The sequence below is a fragment of the Squalius cephalus genome, assembly GCF_949319135.1.
Source record: "Squalius cephalus genome assembly, chromosome: 15".
NCBI classification, from domain to species: domain Eukaryota; kingdom Metazoa; phylum Chordata; class Actinopteri; order Cypriniformes; family Leuciscidae; genus Squalius; species Squalius cephalus.
Window position 1 is genome coordinate 24,576,862 of NC_137136.1, and position 24,599 is coordinate 24,601,460.

At 39.3% G+C, this 24,599-nt stretch overlaps 1 protein-coding gene across 1 annotated transcript in view; it reads left to right on the top strand.

Annotated features, from left to right (window-relative positions):
• LOC307171808 (carboxypeptidase Q-like) overlaps positions 1-24,599 on the top strand; it is a 62,663-nt gene that overhangs the window by 32,799 nt on the left and 5,265 nt on the right. The window contains exons 5-7 of the mRNA XM_079893668.1: positions 11,004-11,115; positions 13,982-14,073; positions 23,103-23,304. Coding sequence (XP_079749794.1) covers positions 11,004-11,115; positions 13,982-14,073; positions 23,103-23,304 — 406 coding nt within the window. The remainder of the gene's footprint in view (positions 1-11,003; positions 11,116-13,981; positions 14,074-23,102; positions 23,305-24,599) is intronic.

Genomic DNA, 24,599 nt, shown 5'->3' on the forward strand with positions numbered 1-24,599 from the left:
AAACGCTGCACACACAATGATGGAGTTCCAGGAATTGGTGGGGGTGGAGAGAGTGAATGAGGGACAGTTTGTGTAACCTCTATCTTTCTGTCAGTCTGTCCACAGGCATATTTATGATGACTTTCGTGTTACACAATTCCCTTTCTGTAAACATCCATGTTCAATAAATTGGGGAATATAACATCTCCTGTAGTTACACAAATGTTTTTAAACTTGAAGTATGTTTTTTCATCAACCAGAAAAACAGGGAGTGTGTCCAAATGAGATGTCCAAATGTAGGTAAAACTAATTTAGGGGTCTGGATGATGCCAGTCTGGTTAGAATAAGAGCATTGTTGTTTATGGAAAGCATTTTTGTTGTGGTGGACCAGTCAAACATCTCTACTGGTTTTTTTTTTTTGGTCAATGCAGTCTTTCAGTTTTAACCATAGGTTGATGTTTGTCACAATATTAAAAGAGAGAAGCACTTTTAATGTGTTTTACAGCCACATTCCTAAGTATTTAGAAAGAAGAATTCACTTACCAAAAAACCCCCATCGCCCCCTTTAGTTATAAGTTTCAGAAAAGCTAATGGAACTGCATGTGTTTCACTTTTTCTCAGTTTCATACATACATACAACATAATATATTATAACTTTTATAATAACATTAAGCAATTAAAAATGAAAACTCTGTCATGATTTACTCACCCTCTTGACCTGATATGATTTTTTCTTCTTCTGTGGAACATAAAAGAAGATATTTTGAGAAATGTCTAAGGGTTTTTTGTCCACATAATGGAAGTCATTGGTAACTAAAACTGTTACTAAAATGGTTACCAACATTCTTCAAAATATCTTCTTTTGAGTTCCACCAAAGAAAGTCAAACTCTACAGGTTTGGAACAGCATGAGGGTGAGTAAATTATGAAAGAATTTTTTATTTTTGGGTAAATGATCTCTTTATGTTTCATGTATTTGTATGGTTATTGATCCATGATGCATTTTCAGTATTTAGATTGTGTACAGCACACCCCTTTTCATTACATCACTGCCACAGTGTACCCACATGAAACTTTGCTATGTTAATAGTTAATAGTAAATAGTGCCTTTTATGGTTAAAATTGACCCCAAAACATGTTTGGTCACTTGTATGGATATCATCGCATTATAGGACAAAATAAAGCAAATGCCATTTAATTTAAAGGTGTCTTATTATGCGTTTTCACTTTTTCAACTTTTAGTTAGTGTGTAATGTTGCTGTTTGAGAAGAAGACAAAATGACTACAAAATGTATTTGAACGCTTTGTGGTTGTCAAACGTATTAGTTTATATACTCGATGGTCCAAATTAAGTGTCAGGCTTCTGAGGCTGGATTCACAAAACATTCTTAAGAATGAAAACTTTAGAATAATTTAAGAATATTTTGTATTCCCAAAAACATTTCTTAAGATTGTACTAAAGACAAAACTTAATTTGAATTCCTATAAATAATTTCTTAAAAATCATCATAAATAACCTCTTAAAGTATGCATAACCTTTAAACATTACAGCATAACACTTCATATAGTACATATTACTATCACTAGGGATGTGCTCAAACACTCTGTGTGATCTGTTATGATTATGAATGACTTGACTTTTTTTATTTTTTTTTTATTAAGTAACATCTCTGTAACAAGTCAAATAGAGATCAGAATGAGTTGAATGAGGGTTGAAAATATATATATTTTTTGCAAATATATGACTTTATATTAACCCGGTTTCACAAACAAGGTTTAAGCCTAGTCCCAGACTAAAATGCATTTTTAAGCGGCTTTAACTGAAAGCAACTTCCACTGACATATCTTAAAATAATGTTCTAATCCCCTGGTTTCACAGACAGGGTTTAAGACTAGTCCTAGACTAAAATGTAAGTCTGAGCTGTTTCCACTGAAATAAACTTGCACTGACTGATCTTAAAAATATATCAGTGCCTTTTTAGTTTTAAGATGCACATCGGTAATGTTTTTTTCTAAGCATGTTTATAAAAATTACTTAAATGTCCTAATTGATCTATGGTCTAATCCTGGCTTAGTCTAAGCCCTGTCTGTGAAACCGGGCCTAAATGTCCTAATTGAACTAAGGCCTAATCCTGGCTTTATCTAAGCCCTGTCTGTGAAACCAGGCCTATAATAAATAAACCTTGAGGAACATATTAAAATAATAGAAAAATAGCAGTTAAGAATAATTTTCTGGTATCATTGCACCTCTGTTGCCTCTTGGTTTGTTATTTTGTATGCAATTCAATGCTGTTCATACAGTAACATTTTAAGTGAGACTTAATTCTTTAACTTAATACTTTATGATTTTGTTCCAAATATAAAACTGAAGTTACATTAATTTGATCAGCACAGCATGTGTGTTCATTTTCATTTACACATCTTGATTGTTCAGCTAGTTCTAGGTGTTGGCCCCTGTCTTATCCAGATTTGCTGCAGGATATTGAATAAGTGTTTCATATGATTCCCTTTGTACAGCGGGCTCATTAGGTTCAACTCTTCCTCTCTCTGTGCACTCTCTTAATTTCACTCCCTCATTCATATTTCAGTGCCTCGTAATTAATAGCCTCATCTTGTCAGAGCTCATTAACGGTGACATGATAGTGTTTAATTATGAGGTCAGTCAGCCCTTGCATTTCACCCTGTCACATAGTTATTAGGAAGTTAAGTTTAATTTGAAGACAGATCTTCCCTTGTCTCCGTACTCACTACTAAATCTCACATTATCTTTTCCTTTTTTCACAACCTCATGGTGTGTGTTGGGCCAGACGGCATGATTATTGCTAGTCAGTAATGCTGTTTAGCAAAATTAGTTTGACGTATATTAAAAAACCAAAACTGCAATTAGAAAAATATTTTTATTTTCCTTTATGCACAAAAACATGTTTAGGTTAATCCATCAGTTCCATATTTTAGGACCACATCAATTTAGGCCGGTCCTTCTGCCAAACCAGTAATGTATGCATTACCGGTCTTACTTCAACTCAGGTTAACGTTTTGTTTGTTTGCTTTTTATACTTGAAAGAAGTGGAAAATAGCTTCTGTTTGCGATTTGGCTTTGAAGAGGATTACAGAAATTACTAGATGTTACACAAAGTTTTATGATGATTTGTGCATTGACGTAAAGCTTTTAGAGCTTTACGTCAGACTTTTAGATGTTCTTGATTCTGAGTAAGTGGTGGCATAATACTGGAAATTATGTCATTTTTACTTCCACATTTCATGTTCGGGTTACCAATGACTGTTGTCTTACATCAATGTCAAGGGATAAAAAAAAGTATTGGAATGAGTAAATAAGAATTCTATTCATTATTTTCTCAAAATGTATTTATTTATGTCATTGTAATTTATTCATTATTTTATATATATATATATATATATATATATATATATATATATATATATATATATATATATATATATATATATGTTGTTATTATTTATACTAACATTCAAATGTTTGAGATTTTTTTAATGTTTTTGGAAAGACCTCTTATTAGAAGTCTCAAAAATCTGCATTTATTTGATTAAAAATACAGTAAAAAACTGTTATATTGTGAAATTGTTACAGAGCAGGCTTCCTCTCCACCTCCTCTTCACCACCGGAGGGAGCCGTCGCCAGAGTATTAACTTTTCTCCAGACTCCAATTCCCATAATGCCTCTTACCTGGGACTGATTGCACAACACACCTGCATCTCAATCACACACACATATAAGCCACTTCCACACACACACACATTGTGAAGTCTTGATTTGCCCCGGCCATCATCTCTGAGCATTATTTCCCTGTGTTTGATTTCTGTGTTTGGCCTCTGTGTTTGACCTTTGTGTTTGACCTTGGACTGCCTATTTCTGCTGAACCCTTGCTGCCTGCCCTGACCTGGATTGTTTACTGGACTTTGATTGTTGCTGCCTGCCCTGATCCTTAGCTCGTCTACCTGGTTTGTCTCTGTCTCCTCTGCATTGCCCTGTCTGCTATTGATGACCTTGCCTGTTTTGATTATCCTTAATAAAAGCTGCAAATGGATCTCTCTGAGTCTGCCTCGTCACAACAGAAGACTTCGCCACCACAAGATCCAGCGGCTATCATGCACCTTACCACTGAGCTTTCTGCCCAAGCCACGCAATTATCACTACATCACCATCAGCTGAACCGTCTCACTTCTCTCACTGAGGATCTTGTGCAAACACTTCAAGATCTCCGAGCGTCACCCGTAAACGCTACCACAGAACAAACACAATGTGCACATGCCTACTCTGTCAATGCATCAGCCAACCCTCGTCTCGCATTTCCAGAGAAATTTGATGGGAATCCAGCCAAATGTAAGGGGTTCCTTCTCCAGTGCACACTTTACATTGATCAACAACCCTCATTTTATTCCAATGATGCGGGGCGCATTGCCTTTGTCTGTTCACTACTCACCGGAAAGGCACTCGAATGGGTTACGGCAGTTTGGAGACCCGAGGGTTCCTCCTTCTCATCTTTCGCAGCATTTCTTCAGCAATTTCGTAATGTCTTTGAACAATCCACTGCAAGAGGAAGTCTGGTAAAACAGTTATTAAACCTCTCTCAAGGAAGAAACACCGCTGCTGAATTTGCACTTACCTTTCGTACTCTTGCTGCTCAGACCAACTGGATAGAGGACACACTGAAGACCCTGTTCAGAAAAGGATTATCAGTCGAGTTACAGTCCGAATTAGCCTGCTGAGACGAGGGTAGGAATCTGAATGAGTACATTGATCTCACTATCCAGGTTGATAATCTAATACGTTCTCGACACCAGGTCAGAACGTCACTTCGCTACACTCACGAAACCACCGCTCACGAACCCATGCAGTTGGGCTATACTCACCTCCCTCCAGAGGAACGAGAACGCCGCCAGCAGAACCGCCTTTGCCTGTACTGTGGCCAGCCAGGTCACATGAGAGTATCCTGTCCCATCCGTCCGGACAGTAAGTCTCACTCGGTGAGTCCTAACACCAAAGAGAATATACTCAGTTCCAGTTTCTTATTACCTATTCGATTATCCATCCGGGACAAAATCATTACCACTACTGCTATGCTCGACTCAGGAGCTTCTGGGAACTTCATCGCTCATGATTTTGCATCTTTTCATCAGTTGAAATTAAAACCTTGTCATTCATCCTTAACAGTAGAGGCGCTAGATGGCCGTCCCGTCGGAGGAGGAGAAATTCAACGACTGACTGAGGAGATAAAGATGCACATCGGTACCCTGCACTCAGAAACAATTCAATTCTATGTAATTCAAGCTCCACATCACTCCATCATACTCGGTCTGCCCTGGTTGCGTATCCACAATCCTCACGTATCTTGGAGAGACGGTCAAATCATTCAATGGGATACTACATGTCACAAACAGTGTTTGTCAAAAATCACTCGTGTTACTCCCCCTGTTCCAGTTACACCCACTCCGGATGCGAACAAGATCTCCCTGCCTCCTGAATATACTGATCTCATCGAGGTTTTCAGCAAGAAAAAAGCTTCACAACTTCCCGAACATCGCCCCATTGACTGTGCCATCGATCTCCTTCCCGGTACTACACCACCTAAAGGTAGAATTCTTTCCATTATCTCAACCTGAGTCTGAAGCCATGAAAAAATACATTGAAGAAGAACTGGTCAAGGGTTTTATCAGACCATCAACCTCTCCTGTATCAGCCGGCTTCTTCTTTGTCAAGAAAAAGGATGGAAGTTTGAGACCATGTATTGACTATTGTGGGCTAAATGATATTACTGTAAAGTTTTGCTATCCCTTACCTCTCGTTCCGACCGCTCTAGAGCAGCTCCGCCAGGCCAAATACTATACCAAGTTGGATCTTCGTAATGCTTACAACCTGATTCGTATCCGTGAGGGTGATGAATGGAAAACGGCCTTTTCGACCAGTAGCGGGCACTATGAATATTTGGTTATGCCTTTCGGCCTGTCTAACAGTCCTTCCGTGTTCCAGTCCTTCATGAACGACGTCTTTCGGGACATGTTGGACAGATGGGTAATAGTTTACATTGACGATATCCTGATCTACTCAAATTCCCTAGAAGAACACGTTCAACACGTCAGGAAGGTCTTGAAACGTCTGCTACAATATCAACTCTACGTTAAAGCAGAGAAATGTGAGTTTCACCAGACAAGCACATCATTCCTGGGGTACGTAATCGGTCAGGAGGGAGTGGCCATGGATGAGAAGAAAGTAAGGGCAGTTCTGGATTGGCCATCACCTCACACCGTTAAAGAGATGCAACGTTTCCTGGGGTTCGCAAACTTCTACCGACGTTTCATTTGGAATTTCAGTACAGTAGCCGCCCCTCTCACAACCATGACCAAACGCCATACCTCCCATCTCAACTGGACCAATGAAGCTCATCAAGCATTTGACAACCTCAAGACACTGTTTACTTCGGCTCCCATTCTAAAACACCCTGATCCTGAGCTCCAGTTCATCGTAGAGGTAGATGCCTCCAACACCGGGGTGGGAGCCATCCTATCCCAACGTCAAGGTAACCCAGAAAAGATGTTTCCCTGTGCTTTCTTTTCCAGAAAATTAACTGCAGCAGAGCGAAATTACGACGTTGGAAATCGTGAACTACTGGCCATGAAACTTGCTCTCCAGGAGTAGCGGCACTGGTTGGAGGGAACGACCCAACCGTTCGTTATCCTCACCGATCACAAGAATCTTGAGTACCTCCGATCAGCTAAACGACTGAACCCACGACAAGCCAGGTGGGCCTTGTTCTTCGCCCGATTTAACTTCACTGTCTCCTATCTACCAGGTTCAAAGAACAGTAAAGCTGATGCACTCTCCCGTGTGAGCGAGGAACCCGTTCAACCCTCAATTGAGGAAAACATCATTCCAGAGAACCTCTTAGTGGCTCCAGTACAGTGGGATATCATCACAGAAATTGAACAATTCAATCACCAAACCGAACCTCCCTCTGAATGCCCTGAAGGTCTTCTATTCGTTCCAGAATCCGCACGCTCCCGTTTGATCGATCAGGTACACTCCACACCCAGTTCAGGACACCCAGGAATTACAGCCACAATACAGCTACTCAGAAACCGCTTCTGGTGGCAGACTTTACACTCGGACACTACCAAACACATTCAGAACTGTATCACCTGTAACACATCCAAAGCCTCCAGACAACTACCAGCAGGACTCCTCACACCTCTACCCATACCTCAACGCCCCTGGTCACACATTGCCATTGATTTCATTACCGACTTACTAAACTCCCAAGGTCATACCACCATACTCACCATAGTAGATCGTTTCTCCAAAGCTTGCCGTTTAATTCCTCTGCCCAAACTTCCAACTGCATTAGAAACCGCTGAACTACCGTGCAATCAAGTTTTCCGTTTCTACGGCCTTCCTGAGGACATCGTCTCTGACTGAGGACCCCAGTTCACTTCTAGGGTATGGACATCCTTCTTCAAGCACCTCAATGTCAATATCAGTCTCACTTCCGGTCACCATCCGCAATCCAATGGACAAACTGAACGTCTCAACCAGGATGTTATCCGCTTCCTACGCTCTTATTGTCAACGACATCAAAACGAATGGAGTCGATACCTGTTCTGGGCCGAATATGCTCAGAAGTCCCTCATCAAACCCGCTACTGGCATCACACCCTTTAAATGTATCGTAGGCTTCCAACCTCCACTCTTTCCATGGTCCGGCGAACCCACTGATTTACCATCAGTCACAGAATGGCTACAAAGGAGTGAAGAGGTCTGGGATCAAGCACACACTCACCTACTGCATGCTGTTCGACGTCAAGAACTTCAGGCCAATCGTCATCGCCGCTCCGCTCCAGAGTACCAATCCGGCCAATGGGTATGGCTCTCAACCAGAGACCTCAGACTCCGACTTCCATGTCGCAAACTCAGTCCCAGGTATGTTGGTCTGTTCCAAATTATTAAACAAATTTCTCCAGTATCCTTTCGATTTGACCTGCCCGCTAATTACCGCATTTCTCCCACTTTTCTCCCACTTTTTCTCCCACGGCTCTGTTACAGAGCAGGCTTCCTCTCCACCTCCTCTTCACCACCGGAGGGAGCCGTCACCAGAGTATTAACTTTTCTCCGGACTCCAATTCCCATAATGCCTCTTACCTGGGACTGATTGCACAACACACCTGCATCTCATTCACACACACATATAAGCCACTTCCACACACACACACACACACACATTGCGAAGTCTTGATTTGCCCCGGCCATCATCTCTGAGCGCTATTTCCCTGTGTTTGATTTCTGTGTTTGACCTTGGACTGCCTATTTCTGCTGAACCCTTGCTGCCTGCCCTGACCTGGATTGTTTACTGGACTTTGATTGTTGCTGCCTGCCCTGATCCTTAGCTCGTCTACCTGGTTTGTCTCTGTCTCCTCTGCATTGCCCTGTCTGCTATTGATGACCTTGCCTGTTTTGATTATTCTTAATAAAAGCTGCAAATGGATCTCTCTGAGTCTGCCTCGTCACAACAGAAATATTATTGCAATTTAAAATTAGTTTTCCATTTTAATGTAATTTAAAATTGTCATTTATTCCTGTGATGACTAAGCTGAATTTTCATCATTCCTCCAGTCTTCAGTGTCACATGATCCGTCAGAAATCATTCTAATATGCTGATTTGCTGCTCAAGAAATATTTATTATCTATCAATGTTGAAAACAGTAGTGCTACCTAATATTATTTTGGAATACGTGATTGCTTGATGAAAAGTACAGCATTTATTTGAAAGAAATATTTTTGTACCAAGTTTTTACTGTCACTTTTGATCAATATGATAAATATGATCCATGATAAATAAAACTTTATTTTAAAAAAATCGTACAGGCCGTTTAAACACAAAATGTGAATGACATTTCAAAGATTTGGTAAACAGAAGATTATAAGTAAATAATAATAGAAATGTCTATCTTTTTTTTCTTCACACAAAGCTATCGTATGACTTCTGTAGACTTGAGAAATAGTGCAAAAATCATATTGTCTACTTTAATGGTGCTCTTTGTCCTTTTTGGAGCTTGACAGTTGCCATTATGACCTTTTTTTCTGTATACTCAGGGCTCTATGCTAACATTTTTCTAATAATTTTTTTTTAGGAGCACAGTCTAAAATTTAGGAGCACCCACGATCAATAACAGACATTAACTTTCCCATTACAGGGCGATATTTGCCCCTTTAAATTCATTTCCAGGAGCATTTTTTTTCCCATTATAAGAGCAATTTTTCAAATCTTATTAAATGTCTGCATCATCTATTGTCAATTTCTTTAATTAAAACAGAAATTTTGTTTTTAAATGTTAATTTAAACAAATTCAGTTAGAACAATAAGACCCAATCAGACTGTTACCAATCAAATGAAATTATCAAAAAATCCATCTTTGCACTGCAAAAGTAGCACAGAAGCTCCATCGGAAGTGGTATTTAGACACATTTACATCAACTGTTTAATGCAGCTCATGGGTAAATAGTGTTGTATGAATGTTTTAAATATAATTTTTGAATTTAATTTTGAATTAAACTTTAAAAGTTTGATATTTTAAATGGAAACAGTCTATGTAAAGTGTAAATATGAAGTCTTAATGTGTGAATCATTCATTTAATCAATTCAAAACACAATTCATTCAAGAATCACCATTGCTTGGAGATGCGCAACAGTTCTGGTGTGGCTTTGTTTGAAACTATTTAACCATAATCTAATCTAATATGGATCTATTCATGAGAATCGATCGGGTCACTCGCACTGGTGCGCGTGCAAACATTTTTTCACAGTCGCACGCAGTTATTTTCAGTCGCAAATGCGTCCGAAATGGTATCAGTGTAGAGCCCTGATAGAGCTGTAAAAGAGCTGCATAAAGATTATTCAAAATGTCTTCAGAATGAAAACGGCAACACCACACGGGTTTGAGATGGCACGGGGATGACAAAATAACGAGCCAATTTGTCTGCTCTTCAATAATTCAGTAGCACTAAAGAACAGTTGGAATTGCTTTCACCTAGACGCTTCCATCTGCGTCCTTCTGGTGTCTTGATCACAAGAGCGCAAAGTCTAACAGTTGATGAGATCATTTATTCTCCATTGAACACAAAAGAATGGCCACTACAGAATTTTTTTTGTAATTTTGCAATGTCTTTGTAATTTTGGCTCGTTGGCTGTTGCTCTGGAGTTCAGCCGTTGAAACTCACAGATGGTTGGCACTGATTAATGTTAGCCTTTTCTCATGCTATTGGGAGTTAACCTGTTATGATACTGACAACAAAATGATAATGTCATTTATAGACAAAATCTGTCACAGGATTCAAAAATATATTTGGAAGGAGAAAGCTTGTAGCTGATTTGCTGATGTCCAGGCCACATTTGTATATTTGCCAATGGGATTTTGACAAAATTCTCTGAAAAACCCTCATTTAACTGAGGCGAGTCTCAAAAACAGACTTTGTTTGAGTTTCATTCCCCAAATGTTCATGATTTTTAAAAGCATTCATGCTTTTATTGCCATACATTTCCAAGCTCCTTGACCAGCCCATGGAGGCTATAGAGAAACGCAATGGGAGAATTATTTGTAAGCTATTTTCCTAAAGTTTATGTAGCTCTGCTGAAAGTGAATGTAAACTGGTGGGAGATGCAAAGGGAGATATTTTAGCCAATGTTAGAACTATGGGAGGTGAGAGCAGGATGTTTAGACTTTAAATCTAATTTAGAGCATCAGTCTAAAGTCTTTAACTGTGGCCTGGGTTTGACAAGATCCATTTAGACTGACAGCCAACATCTGGAAAAGTTTGACAGGAAGCCTTTTTTCAATTTACAGTCTGTTATGTAAACCCTTTTTATACATGAATAAACAATTGTGTAACAATATAAAAAATAAAAAAAACACACAAAGAAACGATGCTGAGAAAATATGTTATTAAATATTTATTTTACTGTTCATTCTAATGCTTTTTGCTCTGGTTCTCTTTCAGGTGGTGTTGCTCAGTGGTCACCTGGACAGCTGGGACGTGGGTCAGGGCGCTATGGATGATGGAGGTGGAGTCGCCATTTCCTGGGAGGCACTTTCTTTGATCAGAGACTTAGGTGAGACCTGTAAAGATGGTAACATTTGAAGAACTTCTCTCTCTCTCTCCATCACATGACTAAAGCCGGGTGCACACTATGATTTATAATAGTCCTTTACGATTGTTGCTTATCAGACTGTAAGAACATGATAATCGCTGTAAGCCATGTCACACTCAGTTGACATTAATGTCAGACTGTGCGGCAGTCAAAAACAGACGCATGAAAGAGAACTTGTCCGGAGTTTTACATCATCAATCAATGACACATTCGGTGATGTGAGCTGCGTTACACGCGGATTGAAATGGTGGCTACAAAGAAATCTCTTTTGTTACTTTTGGTCATGGCTTGTCTTTAAAAACGAAGACAATTTGACGGTCGTCGTAGGAGAAGTCACACTGCAGGACTGTGAGTCAAATCTTCTGACACTGCCAGAATTTCATCTGAGGTCAAATTTGATCGCAACAGTCATTAATCGGCTGTCTGTGAACATGTTAAACTAACGATCAAAGACTTCAGATTTTAGCCAAGGATCAGAGGAATCTTTTAGGATTTGCAAAATTTGTCTCAGACGGTCAAATCGTGGCCAAAATCGCACAGTGTGCACCTGACTTAAGTGCCAGTGACTTTGATATACACGTGAGAAACATTCTAAGCATCTATCTAGACAAATGTATTTGTATAGTTGCTTTATATTTTATTGATATAGTTTAGATCCCTTAACTCCTAACCCCATGCCTACTCATAACCACTTTTATAGAGTATAAAAAGAATATATAAAATGTAATGAGAGGAAAATGGTACATTGACCATTTTAGTTACAATATATCATTAAATATATATTTCTGAGCCACTAATCCCACTCTTACCTCTAAATCTGATCCCAACTAATTTCTTAAAAAATATCTACAGTGTAAAGAAAAACTTAAGAAACACGTAAGTGTAATCACAATAATTCATTCAGTTTATTTTGAAAATGTTAAAAAGAACTAACATAGTTGTCCAAATCATGTGTTGCATTCATAGTTCTCTCTGGCAGAATACAATAGTTTTGAATGAGATACAGAGTCGAATTTAAAGGGATACTCTATCATGATAGAAAAATTCGATCATTATTTGCTCATAATGGTCATTCATACGACTCCAGGTGATAAATCAATGTCTTCTAAAGTGAACCAGTAGGTGTGTGTGAGAAAAATTCTAAACTTTTTAACTTTTTAAACTATAAATCATTGCTTCCGGCCAACTATCTTCATGCTGTGAACGTCAGCATGTTGTGAAGCATGACGTAAGTGTGTTGTGAAACTCACACGAGAAGGATCGCTCCTTTGTGCTTTCGTATAGCAACCGAGTTTCACAACGCACTTACGTCACGCTTCACAACATGTTGACGTTTACAGCGTACTGACAGATGGCCTGAAGCAATGGATCGTAGTTAACAGCATTTTTGGTGTATTTTATAGTCATTTTTTGAGGCACAGCATATTTATAAAAAAATGCCTTTTGTATACAATGGCAGGTGAAATAATAGTAGTGATTAAACAATTACAGCAGCGTAACATAAAAACAATGTAACACAATCAATTAATTTCATAAATTCAGTATTAAAATAAAATGAAATGAGGATTCTTAACAATTTTTTACAGCTGTAAAGTTTCTGCTACATAAATAATTTGTTTAAATGCTGTCAATACGTCAGTATATTAAATTGAAGTATCTATGTATATGTACTTTATGTAAAATACATACAAATACTTGTGAGATCATGTCAAAATAACAGGTAAGAACAAACTTATCCAGGTCTAAAAATATATGTTATGTATAATGCCACTGTATAAAACCATGTAATATTTCTGCTAAAAATTAGCCATGAATTATCAATAAAAATGCTTTGTGTTAGATGCATGTGTTTCAATTCGCATTTAAAAAAAACATTATAATTATAATTTGTTTTATTTTATTATTGTTTTAATTACTATTTAAAGTAATTGTTAATGTTTTGGTTTTGCAGGCATCTGCAGCAACTGTAGAAGTAGTGCAGTGTATAGAGAATATTCCATTATAATGGAGATTATTAAAATTCTTGCTGAGTGTCAGTATGTAATGCAGTGTGAGTCTCTTGGCCCCTCTCCTCTCTATTGTTGCTTTATTGCACAGGCAATACAGAGGGTTGTGCTCATTTGTATTTAAGATCTTTCTCTTGGCAAGGGGCGTCCACAAACACTGGCAAAATAAAGCTATAATGGTGCACAATAACCACAGACAACATTATTAATTTCAGTGCTGGTAGAGTAAGCATTCTCGACAACATTTTAAATGTTCAACATCATTCAGTTCAGAGTCCTTGGCTCTATTTTTACTATGTAAGCTTTTATTATTGCAACAGTGTAAACTATTTACTCAGGATCCATAAATCTACTCGTATTAGCATGTTTTGGAATATTATGTTTTCTTGGACACATCCTCTGATGTGCCATTTGACTTGGACACAGTGGCCAGTTTTCATATATACCTAGCAGTTCAGGAGATGGACTGTTCTCCCACCTGTATCATTAAGAAAGCCCAACACAATTAAGCCCAAAATATCTCTCACAGATTCCACTCTGCTAGAAGTACAGACAAGTTATCAAGTGCCTGGATCATCAAGCACTGTCTTCCCAGAATAATCAGCATGAAGTCTCTGATGTGTGAACCTGACCTTACAAATGCACTTTTATTTTAAAATTAATTGTAATATTCTCCTGTCCTTTTCTGCTTATGATCAGATTGATGAAAGCCACTAACCTTGATCTCAGCCGGTGAGGCAATATAACAGTGTCTGCATTATGAAAATGTATTCTGAAATTTTACTAGGTTGGCTCATACTGTCTATTGCTTGGGTCCCCAGGGCTGCGTCCTAAAAGAACACTGAGGACGGTGCTGTGGTCCGCAGAGGAGCCAGGCGGGGTGGGAGCTGCTCAGTACTTCCAACAGCACAAAGTACACTTCCCTATCACACTAAAACTATTGTGTTCTATGGGTGATTTAAAACAAGGGTGTTAAACATAGCCCTGGAATGATTTGAGGGGAAAAAAATATAAATATATAATATAAAATGATAAAGTATAACTATGTTAAGTTCATTCATTGTATTTAGCCTCAAACTAACTTTGGATACAGAAACACTAGTACTTGTAGTAATATGGATTATCAGTTGACGTCATTTCTACAGGTTCTGTTCAGTACAGATCATTTTATCAGCATCCGAACATGGTGCTCTGTTCTTTACGCAAATTAGGTTACTTAAAAACATTATCTTGGATACACTTTGACACTTTTATACGTAAGAAATGGTCACAGGTGAGGGTCACGTAAGGGTCACAAGTGAGTCATAAATTCCGGAAAGACTCTTTACATCTGGGACGCTATTGAACTCTCCTGGAGACTATTCCTTTGGGATGGTTACATGCCTCTAAAAATAATAAATAACCCCTGCAAGCACAATTAGATTAAACATAGGCAATAACCTTTCCCTTCAAAGCTGAGTTTTGTCAGGACTTCACTGCAACATGAAAACTACATCCACACAGAGCACATATAGTGATCAATGGTGCTATACATCCTATAAAGAATTCAACATGCTAAGTCACTACAAATGCTAAAGACACAGTTGTGAATAAAGTTTGAACTGTCAATTCTCTTTCTACAGAATATGATTTGGTTAATTTGGTTGTATGAGCAAATTAATTAATTAAGTACAAAACAAGTACATATTTAATCTCTGGAAGTCAGGCTAAATGAGTAAACAGTCTGTTACTGAATTCCTGACATGGGTCAGACCCTTAGTCACATTGTCTGTAACAGAAATACCAGAATAGGTACGCTGGTTTTAAGAAAACTATGATTTCCAAAAACAAGAAGATGGATTGCAAATCTATCCCTTCACAACTTACAGCTGTAAAACCCCGAGGAGGGAAAGGAGTTGTATGTCAGAGGTGACCTGACGATATGGGATCTCACTTGAGAGACCAATCCACTTCGAGTGTAAACTAAATGAGCCAATGCACATTGGCATGCGATTATTTGCAACAGCTGCTCTGCCTCGCAGCGCGAGCATATAATGAGCAGAAGGTGCGTCGCATCTTTGTTTTTCCGCTGAGGAGCCGGACTTTGTGACTCGGCCGTACAGCGGAGACTCAGCAACCTTGGCGACAGGACGTACGTCTCCGTTCCCTCCTCAGGGAACGAGGGTTACCATACATAACCGAGACATTCCCCTTCGTCAGTCACTCTCTTCGTACGTCAGAGGTGATCTGACAATATGGGGATATCTACCAACACGCCACTGCTGCTGGCCCTTCCAGCGCTCTGCTTGAGTCTCCTGGCCTGACCGCAGTGTTGGGCAGGAAGTAGGAGCTCTAAGCAGAGAAGGTCAGTCACTGCTGTTCCTCAAGACCCACTCAGTGTGACTTATTGGATAACGCTTGGAAAGCGTGCCCTGGAGAAGGGGGTGCTGCGGAAGCCACACCCTACCCAGAGGGATTTACTGTGGCGGTTACACATATGGACTAGCCAAGCAGGGTAGTGCAACAAATGGCAGTCTCTGGGGTGGTTCCAGCCTAGTTCTAGAGGGGAAAGAACACCAGCAGAGACGACAGAGCAGACTCTGTCGAGGGAAAGACACGGGCTCGTCCGCAGAGGAGGTGGACCGTGGTAAAATACACATATGGGGTCTTCGCAGGGACCACTACATATGGACACCCAGCCTAACACAGGTTCCACAATGCATATGAGTGTAGGCCTGGCGTCAGACGCCCCGCAACGTCTGATTGCCGCAGGGGTGACGGAGGAACTCAACAGTAGGGTTGGGAATCGTAAGACATTTTCCGATTCCGATTCCGGTTCCGCCAAACGATTCCGGTTTTGGTTCCGGTTTCCATTCAATACAAATTATTAAAACAACTAATAAAAAATAAAAAATAGTAGTAAGGGGAAAATGCACAATCCTTTTTGTGTTTATTTCTTATACTTGTCAAATAAGTTTAACAGACTGGTAATGTCAACAAATTCAACATATTATTTAAAATAATACATTTTTCTGAAGGAAAATAAATATTTCTGCATTCTCTAGGATAATTTGGGACCTCTCCTATAGCTTATTGTATCTCCAGCAGTGGAGAATACCCTCTCAGAAGGGGTAGAATATGCTTGAACACACATGTAAGATCCAGACAGGTGAAACATAATATTTCGATTTGAATGATTGATTCATAAAGACTTCACTTCATTACTGGATGAATCAGTGCTCTAGCAGTTAAATAAACAGAACTGCATGCGTCTTGCAGAAGAACATTGTAGCCAGAGCTACTTCTCTATGTTTATTTCTATGACGCAGGTGAATCACTCAGGCACTGCGCTAGTCCGAGTATAAACGCTTATTACAGGCTTTACGTAGTGATTCAGGATAAGACAAAAACACGGTTTGAAAAAAGGCATTCATCATGTACTCGCTCATTATATACATTTAGTAAAGTCTTAAGCGAATTTTCGTTATTTGAAGCGACTTTCAAAAGGTGATTTACTCTGTTTTGGTTGCTACCGTAGACATCAGTGTTTATTCTCAAACTGTAAACTTTTATTTCAGTACTTCTGTGATCATTTGAATATTTGTAACACCAAAATACCGATACTGTGTTGTTGAAAAGATTGTGAAAGTAAAGCTGTTTCATATTGACAACTGCTCTCTCAGCGATTGCGCAAACAGATTTGAATGTTCCAGTGTGAAGTTTTTGTCATTTAGGAATAAGATTGTGTTTGAATCAAGATCGAGATCGAGATCGTCTCTCTCTCTCTCTCTCTCTCTCTCTCTCTCTCTCTCTCTCTCTCTCTCTCTCTCTCTCTCTCTCTCTCTCTCTCAAAACGTATATGAGTAGCGCGAGTGCTTTCATTACTATTTTATTATTCATGAGGTGAGTGTGAGACGTCGCTATTAAAGGATAAGCTCCCAGCACTTCACCCACACATCGGCCCAGAACCGTTTTAGGAACCAAAACTTAGGAATTTCGCACGGTTCCGGTATTTTTCAAAAAATACTACCGGTTCTGGATAAGAACCAGTTTTCGGTTCCCAACCCTACTCAACAGGATTAGCCATTTCTGGGGAACACTACTGGAACAAATAGACGCACGTATCTGGCGCAGTGGACGGGAGTGGCGTTGCAAGCCAACACTAAGAATGGGTCCTTTGCGCTACTGGCCACTGGAGGCAAGTACACGGGAAGATACCGGCTCTACACGAAGGCTATAGAATCTAGTGAACGTGTTGGGTGTCGCCCAGCCCGTATCTCTACATATATCGACGGAACGGTCGCAGTGCTGTCCATACGGACCAGTACATTCTTACCATGTAGCGGCCCCTTGAGGCGGCCCAGCAAGCAACTGCAAGCAACTCGAGGCAAGCAACGATTGGCACATCAGCCAATGCAGTTGGGGCCCCGTCCACAGACCCGAGATTGCATGCCCGTTGTATGTGGCCCCCCAGCCGGTGGCAGAGACATCCGGTACGTGCCGCTCTGCCACGCCCATCTCGGGACTCGGCCGTGAAGCCAGTTCTGAAGCGGTCTCATATGAAGCAAGCCAAGCGGCGTTACTGTGGCTGCCATATGCCCCAGGAGCCTCTGAAAGAATTTCAGTGGAAACGCTGTTCTGCTCTTGAACGAATTCAGGCAGTTCAACACCGACTGGACGCACTCCTCTGAGTCGCGCTGTCTGGTTGACCGAGTCTAACTACATACCGAGAAAAGAGATCCTCTGCACCAAGGTGAGTTTGCTCTTTTCCCAGTTGACCCGAAGGCCCAACAGGCTGAGGTGGCTGAGCACTATGTCCCTGTGTTCGCACAACTGATCCAGAATCAGCCAGTCGTCGAGATAGTTCAGAATGTGAACTCCTTGTTCTCAGAGTGGAACAATGGCTGCTATCTCCGCGACCTTCGTAAAGACGCGAGGACAGGGACAGCCCAAAGGGCTGGACTTTGTACTGGTATGCCCGTCCCTTGAACGCAAAGTGCAGAAACGGTCTGTATCGAGGGGGAATCGAGACATGAAAGTATGCGTCCTTCATGTTGATTGCTGCAATCCAACCTCGGGGACTGATGCATTCGAAAATACGTTTCTGCGTTAACATCTTGAACGGGAGCTTGTGCAGGGCCCGATTCAAGGTTCTCAATTCCAAGGTTGGCCATAACCCACCGCCTTTCTTGGATACAATGAAGTAGGAGCTGTAGAACCCTGTCTTCATATCTGCACCATCTTGAGACCCAGAGATAGAGAAGCTGCTCTTACTGAGAATTTGGTACCGTTGACTGAAGTGTGTCTGAATCTGATTCAGCATGAGCACACACACCATAATAGTGAGAACTCAGCATCATCTTCTTTTCCAGAGCGTAACAGCCCTCTCTCTGATGCAGTGATCGACATCTGATCCTCCCCTGGAGCCCCGAATGAAATGCTTGGTCCCTCATGAGAAGGACCAGTAATCCCATCCGGAAGCTGCCAGGCAGGCAAGACAGTGAACATGGCCGTCAAACTCGATGGCACACGGCATGCTGAGCGCTCAAGCCCTTATGAGAAAGGCAAGACGAACAACGTGCCGATGTGGTCATGCTCTCATAAACCACCCACGAATGCAGTCTCAGCATGTTTGCGATGCGCTAGAGGAGTGGAGGGCCCGAGGAGGTGGTCTCGTCGAGGAACGCTCACTGTAATCCTCAGATCACCAGTGCTATTAGCCAAAGTAGCCCTTTTCTGGTGGCAAAGGGCAAATAGGCAAAGGGACCTCTACCTTGTTTGAGGCACTTGAGTCTAGACCGCGCATCTAGAGCGCTGAATGACGCGCGATGGGTTGCCGTGACAACCTGTCAGCCGGCAGCTCGACGGCACACGCCACGCTGAGCGGCTCAAGCCTTTACGAGAAAGGGGAGACGAACAACGTGCCGACGTGGTCATGCTCTCATGTGAGAACATGAACCACCCACGATTGCAGTCTCAACATGCTCAAGCCCAGGCATGTGAAACAGTGATTATGGCCGTCAAATGAGGACAGGAAACGACCACATCCAGAAACACACGGTTTGAATGACATCTTGAAAAAGACGCAGTGTCAAACCGTGTGTGCTCTTTCAGGAAATGGCTCTCTCTGGTGCTGAAGCACCCAGGGATGGCCGTGGCTACACAAACAGGACGATAGTGCAAGCCTGATGTGAGCACTCACATTCTCATTGAAGGCGCAACATTCTGAGCTGTGAAAACAGCTGTTTTGCCGCGGCCAGCGCTGTAACACCAACACCAGTTTGAAGAGTCTCCTGAAGAAGCAGACTCGTTTTTTGAAGTTAAAACACTCTCAGATTAGATTGCAGAGCAGGAACAGCATTCACCGCCTGGCTCCGAAGCAAAAGACAAAGATGCGACGCACCTGCTGGTCATTATATGCTAGCGCTGCGAGGCAGTGCTGCTGTTGCAAATCATCGCATGCCAATGTTCATTGGCTCATTTAGTTTACACTCAAAGTGGATTGGTCTCTCAAGCGAGATCCCCATATCGTCAGATCACCTCTGGCATACGTAGAGAGTGACTGACGAAGGGGAACTGCTAATTTAGTAACGTGAAAATATTATGGATATTTAATATTAATAAATAGATGATTTTCCCATGTTTGCATTGATTAATTGTTAGATAGGCTGTGATGCATTAATATAGATTTAATCCTGACAGTTTATTTTCCTTTTTTATGGCCGAGTTTGTGATAATGTTCAGTTTCAGATGGATTATATAGTTAGTTATCTTACCAAGAGCTGTAGGTAGTTAAAATAAATTTCTTGTCAGTGTAGTTGTTTGAAAAATATTCATTAATTACCAATTTAATATGTATGTCAGTGACATGGCACTAATTTTATTTGCTCATCTCATTAATATATTCAAAAAGACATGCGACATTTAAAATGCAATTCATACATATATTCTGACATTTATGTAAAAAATGTCTGGGTGACACAACTGTCCTGATAAAATAATGAAGAAATAAAGCCAAAAAAAACAAAACAAAGGAACTTATGTCATACAGAGAAACACTCGTGACACTGTGTCAAGGTCTTAAAGTCTTTCAAAATATCAAATAATTTGTGGAGAAGTTCAGGCTGTAAAATGCCATGAGGTGCAAACCCCCCAAATCTAATGATGTTCATGCATAAGTTCATGTTTTGTAGCAATAATAATAATAATAATAATAATAATTATATTAAGCATTAATATGTAGTCACTTTATACTTAATGGTTACGTTATTAGTTTGATTAAATTGAAACTTTTCTCTCAAAACTTTCAAAACCATATGAAACCAACATGAATACAAAGAATACAGTTATTTTCTAAGATTTCTAAGAATTTTCTCTTCTTATTTATTGTTGGCACTCTTATGTCATTCACTCTTGTACGGTATAATATCTGGTGAATGTAATTAGTAAATCCCATATCTATATTAACCAAAATATTAGTTATTAAAGCATCATGAAGTGACCTTGTTCTAGAATGTGATACAGATGATATGTGATACACCTGAGTTGTCTACTAACAATATGGCATGTTCTATGTATTTTGAAAAACAGTTTTAAATGTAGGTATACAGTCCTGGTCAGAAATATTGGCACATTTGGAAAATATGAACAAAGAAGCCTGTTAAAATAAATCTGCATTATTAATCCTATTGACCTTCTTTCAAAACATTCACAAAAATCTAACATTTTATTGATGTAAAACTATTTTAAATGGGGGAAAATCTCATTATGAAATAAATGTCTTTCTCTAATACACATTTGCCACAATTAATGACTCCCTTTTATTCAATACTTTTTGCAACCTCATTTTACCAAGGTGACAACTCTGAGTCTTCTCCTATAATGCCTGATGAGTTTGGAGAACATCTGACAAGAGATCAGAGACTATTCCTCCATGCAGAACCTCTCAAATTCCTTCAGATTCCCAGATCCATGCTGATATACTCTCCTCTTCAGTTTTCTATAGGATTCTGGTCAGGGGACTGGAATGGCCATGGCAGAACCTCAATTTTGTGCTCAGTGACACATTTTTGTATGGATTTTGATATTTGTTTTGGCTTATAGTCCTGATGGAGGATCCAACCATGGCCCATTTGAAGATTTCTATTAGAAACAGTCAGGTTTTGATTTTTCATCTGTTGGTGTTTGATAGAATCCATGATGCCATGTATCTGAACTAGAAGTTCAGGGCCTCCAGCAGAAAAATAGGCCCACAACATAAAAAATCCAGCAGTATATTTAATCATATACATGGGGGGTACTTTTTTATCCCTGTGTGCACCAAACCCAACTTGAGTGTTTGCTGCCAAAAAGCTCTTGTTTTTGTTTTTTGTTTTATCTGACCATAGAACCCAGTCCTGTTTGAAGTTCAAGTAGTGTCTGAAAACTGAATATGCTAAAGTTTGTTTTTAGATGAGAGCAGTGGATTTTTCTTGAAATCCTCCCGAACAACTTGTGGTGATAGGTGCTGTTATTTTTTGAGGCTTTCTGACCCCAAGACTATTTTCTGCAATTCTCCAGCTGTGATCCTTGGAGAGTCTTTGGCCACTCAAACATGTGTCCTCTTCCATGCAGATTCATAACATTTTCTGTTGATTGGAACTTCTTAATTATAGCCCAGATGGTGGAAATGGGAATTTTCAATGCTTTAGCTATTTTCTTGCCACTTTCAGCACATCAGAACTATATTCTTTTGTTTTACCTATTGTGATGGATGATCACCTTTGTGTTTCCTCATATTTATACTCCTGTGAAACAGGAAGTCTTGGCTGGCTAACTTTATGTTCCTAGTCACCCTGTTGTACTAAATATTGTAAATATGAAGGGGAATATACTTCAGAGATATTTCTCTCATAGGACTTTTTGGGGTACCAATAATTGTGGGCAATGTGTATTAAAGAAAAACATTTATTTTTTAATTAGTTTTACTTAAATGAAAGGTTAGGTTTTATGTGATTTTTTAAAAATAAAATATCAAAAGGATAAACAATGCAGATTTATTTTCACAGCCTTCTTTGATCGTATTTTTCATGGGTGCCAATAATTCTGATCACGACTGTATCAGTTAAGCACAGAACTTTTAAGAAATTGAATGTAGGACATTTTTCTCTGTTCATTATGTGAGTACTCTTTTGTCCTTGAGAGCACTTTTGAAATCTTCAATCAGGATCTCTTATCCTGAAAGTACACAGTACCGTCACAATTAGTTCTGTTTATAATTATTTAAATAGCCTATTTTACTGTGTTGGATTATGGCATCTGACAAAAAGGTTTTACCAGGTCTGTGTGGTGTCTGTTTTAATGCTGAAAGTACTCTCAGAATTGATCCTAATTTTAGCTGGAGGAGCAAATTGGCTGAAATTTCTGTCAATAATGTTTTACTTGGACTCTTCTGGTTTTGGAGCAACAGTGCAATAAACCATATTTGTCAGGTCTGTGTGCTGTTAAAGTGATACTTAATGATATGGAACAATTTAGCCAGCATCTGGACATAAAACTCTATTGTATCTGCGCACTGCCATGGGATTTCGTTTTTACTTTATGAGGTTGGATTCTGATCATAGAGCGGTGGTTTCAGCCCAAGCAGGATTCAAATGCTGTGTTTTGGCTTCTGACCCAACTTTTTACTGTATTGCATCCAATTATGTAGATATTTGGTAGAGCTTTCTATGACGTGGACTGGCAATTCACTGCTGAGAATGAAACAAACCATCATTCTTTTAGTAGGAAAAAAAATTGTGGCAGATACAAGAAACCAGATTAACAAAAAATCATTCTGTGCTACTTTATATTGGGTTGATTATAAAACATCATATAATACATATTGTACAATATAATATTATTTTAAATAATATTTTTTAAATATTCTTTAGCTTTCCCTAAAATTGCATATTATATTCTGGTTTTGTGGTTACTTTTCCTAAGGCAAACATCTCAAACTTTGACCTGGTTATGGAGTCTGATCTGGGCACCTTCAGCCCTCTGGGACTGCAATTCACTGGCAGCGACAAAGCTCGGGCAATCATGAAGGAGGTGATGAAACTTTTGGCTGCCATCAATGTCACGTCGCTTGAAGAACACGGAGAGGGAACAGATATTAACATGTGGATGAAGGCTGGGGTTCCAGGTCAGTTTCATCTAGAGCAGAATTCAGTCTTGTTTCTTGCCTTGTGATTGGTTACAATTAGCAAAGTAAAACAGCATTACTAGAAAGACAGTTACCAAAATATGAAAATTAATTTACTCTTTATTTTGATGGTCCTCTTTAGACATTCTGTTGACTAAGTAACGTTGAACCTACGTGTCAACTAACTCTCACTAGACTATTAGTTAAGGGTAGGGTTAGGATTAGTAGAATAAGTTGCTAATGTATGTACTTATGTATTTACTTATAGTCAGTAGAATGTCTGTTGGGGGAGAATCAAAATAAAGAGTTAGCAGATATTAAGCAGACAGTCTAATACTTTAATGTGAGTTAGGTGACATGTAGGTGCAACATTACTTATAGTCAACAAAACAAAATGTCTATAGGGACAATCCAAAAAAGGTGTTACCGAAAATTCTTATGTCATTCCAAACTTGTATTTCTTTTGTATTTGTTTCTTATGTGAAAAATGCCATTTTGGACCCTTTTAACTTTCATTGAATGGACTAAAACAGTTGAAATATTCATCAAAATACCTTCTTTTTATATATTTCTTGAGTAGCAAATCACCATATTAGAATGATTTCTGAAGGATCATACTGAAGACTGGAGGAATGGCTGCTAAAAAATACATATAAAGCAGTTATTTTAAATTGCAATATTTCACAATGAAACAATTACGTGCAGTTTTGGTGAGCATTTAAAATATCTTACTGACCCCAAAAATTTGAACAGCTTTTTTCTTTTCTTCATCTGAAATATGAGTGGAAACAGTGGATTAGCAAATAGGATATATGAATATCATTTATGAACAATGTTCACATTTTGTAATTGTATTCAAGTTTTTAATTTGTATTCAAGTTAAGAAGCCGCTCTCTTAAAAGGTTTAAACCAGTCATGGTTTGACACATTGTTTGTATTGTTTTTTTGTATGTTTTTCTTTTCATTTACAATCTTCAACTTTTCTACCTCCCTCATACAAACTGCAAGGGACGTCAGCAGTCTAATGACTTGAAAGAACTGCATTAATTGTTTGAGTTCAGCCAATGATCTGTGAAATTAGCTCTGAAAAGCCTAGAATTCTTGGCAGAAGTGAAGTACAGTGAGCTCTCATAGTTAACCCTCAGGAGCAGATTTGGAGAGGTGCAATGTACTGTATCATTTAATATTTTCATACTCAGAAAACATGCAGCACTAGCTTTTTATGACTATTGATCTTTTTTTATTGCTATTAAAATAACAAACCGTGACAATATCTTCGATATTTCCAAAGGTAA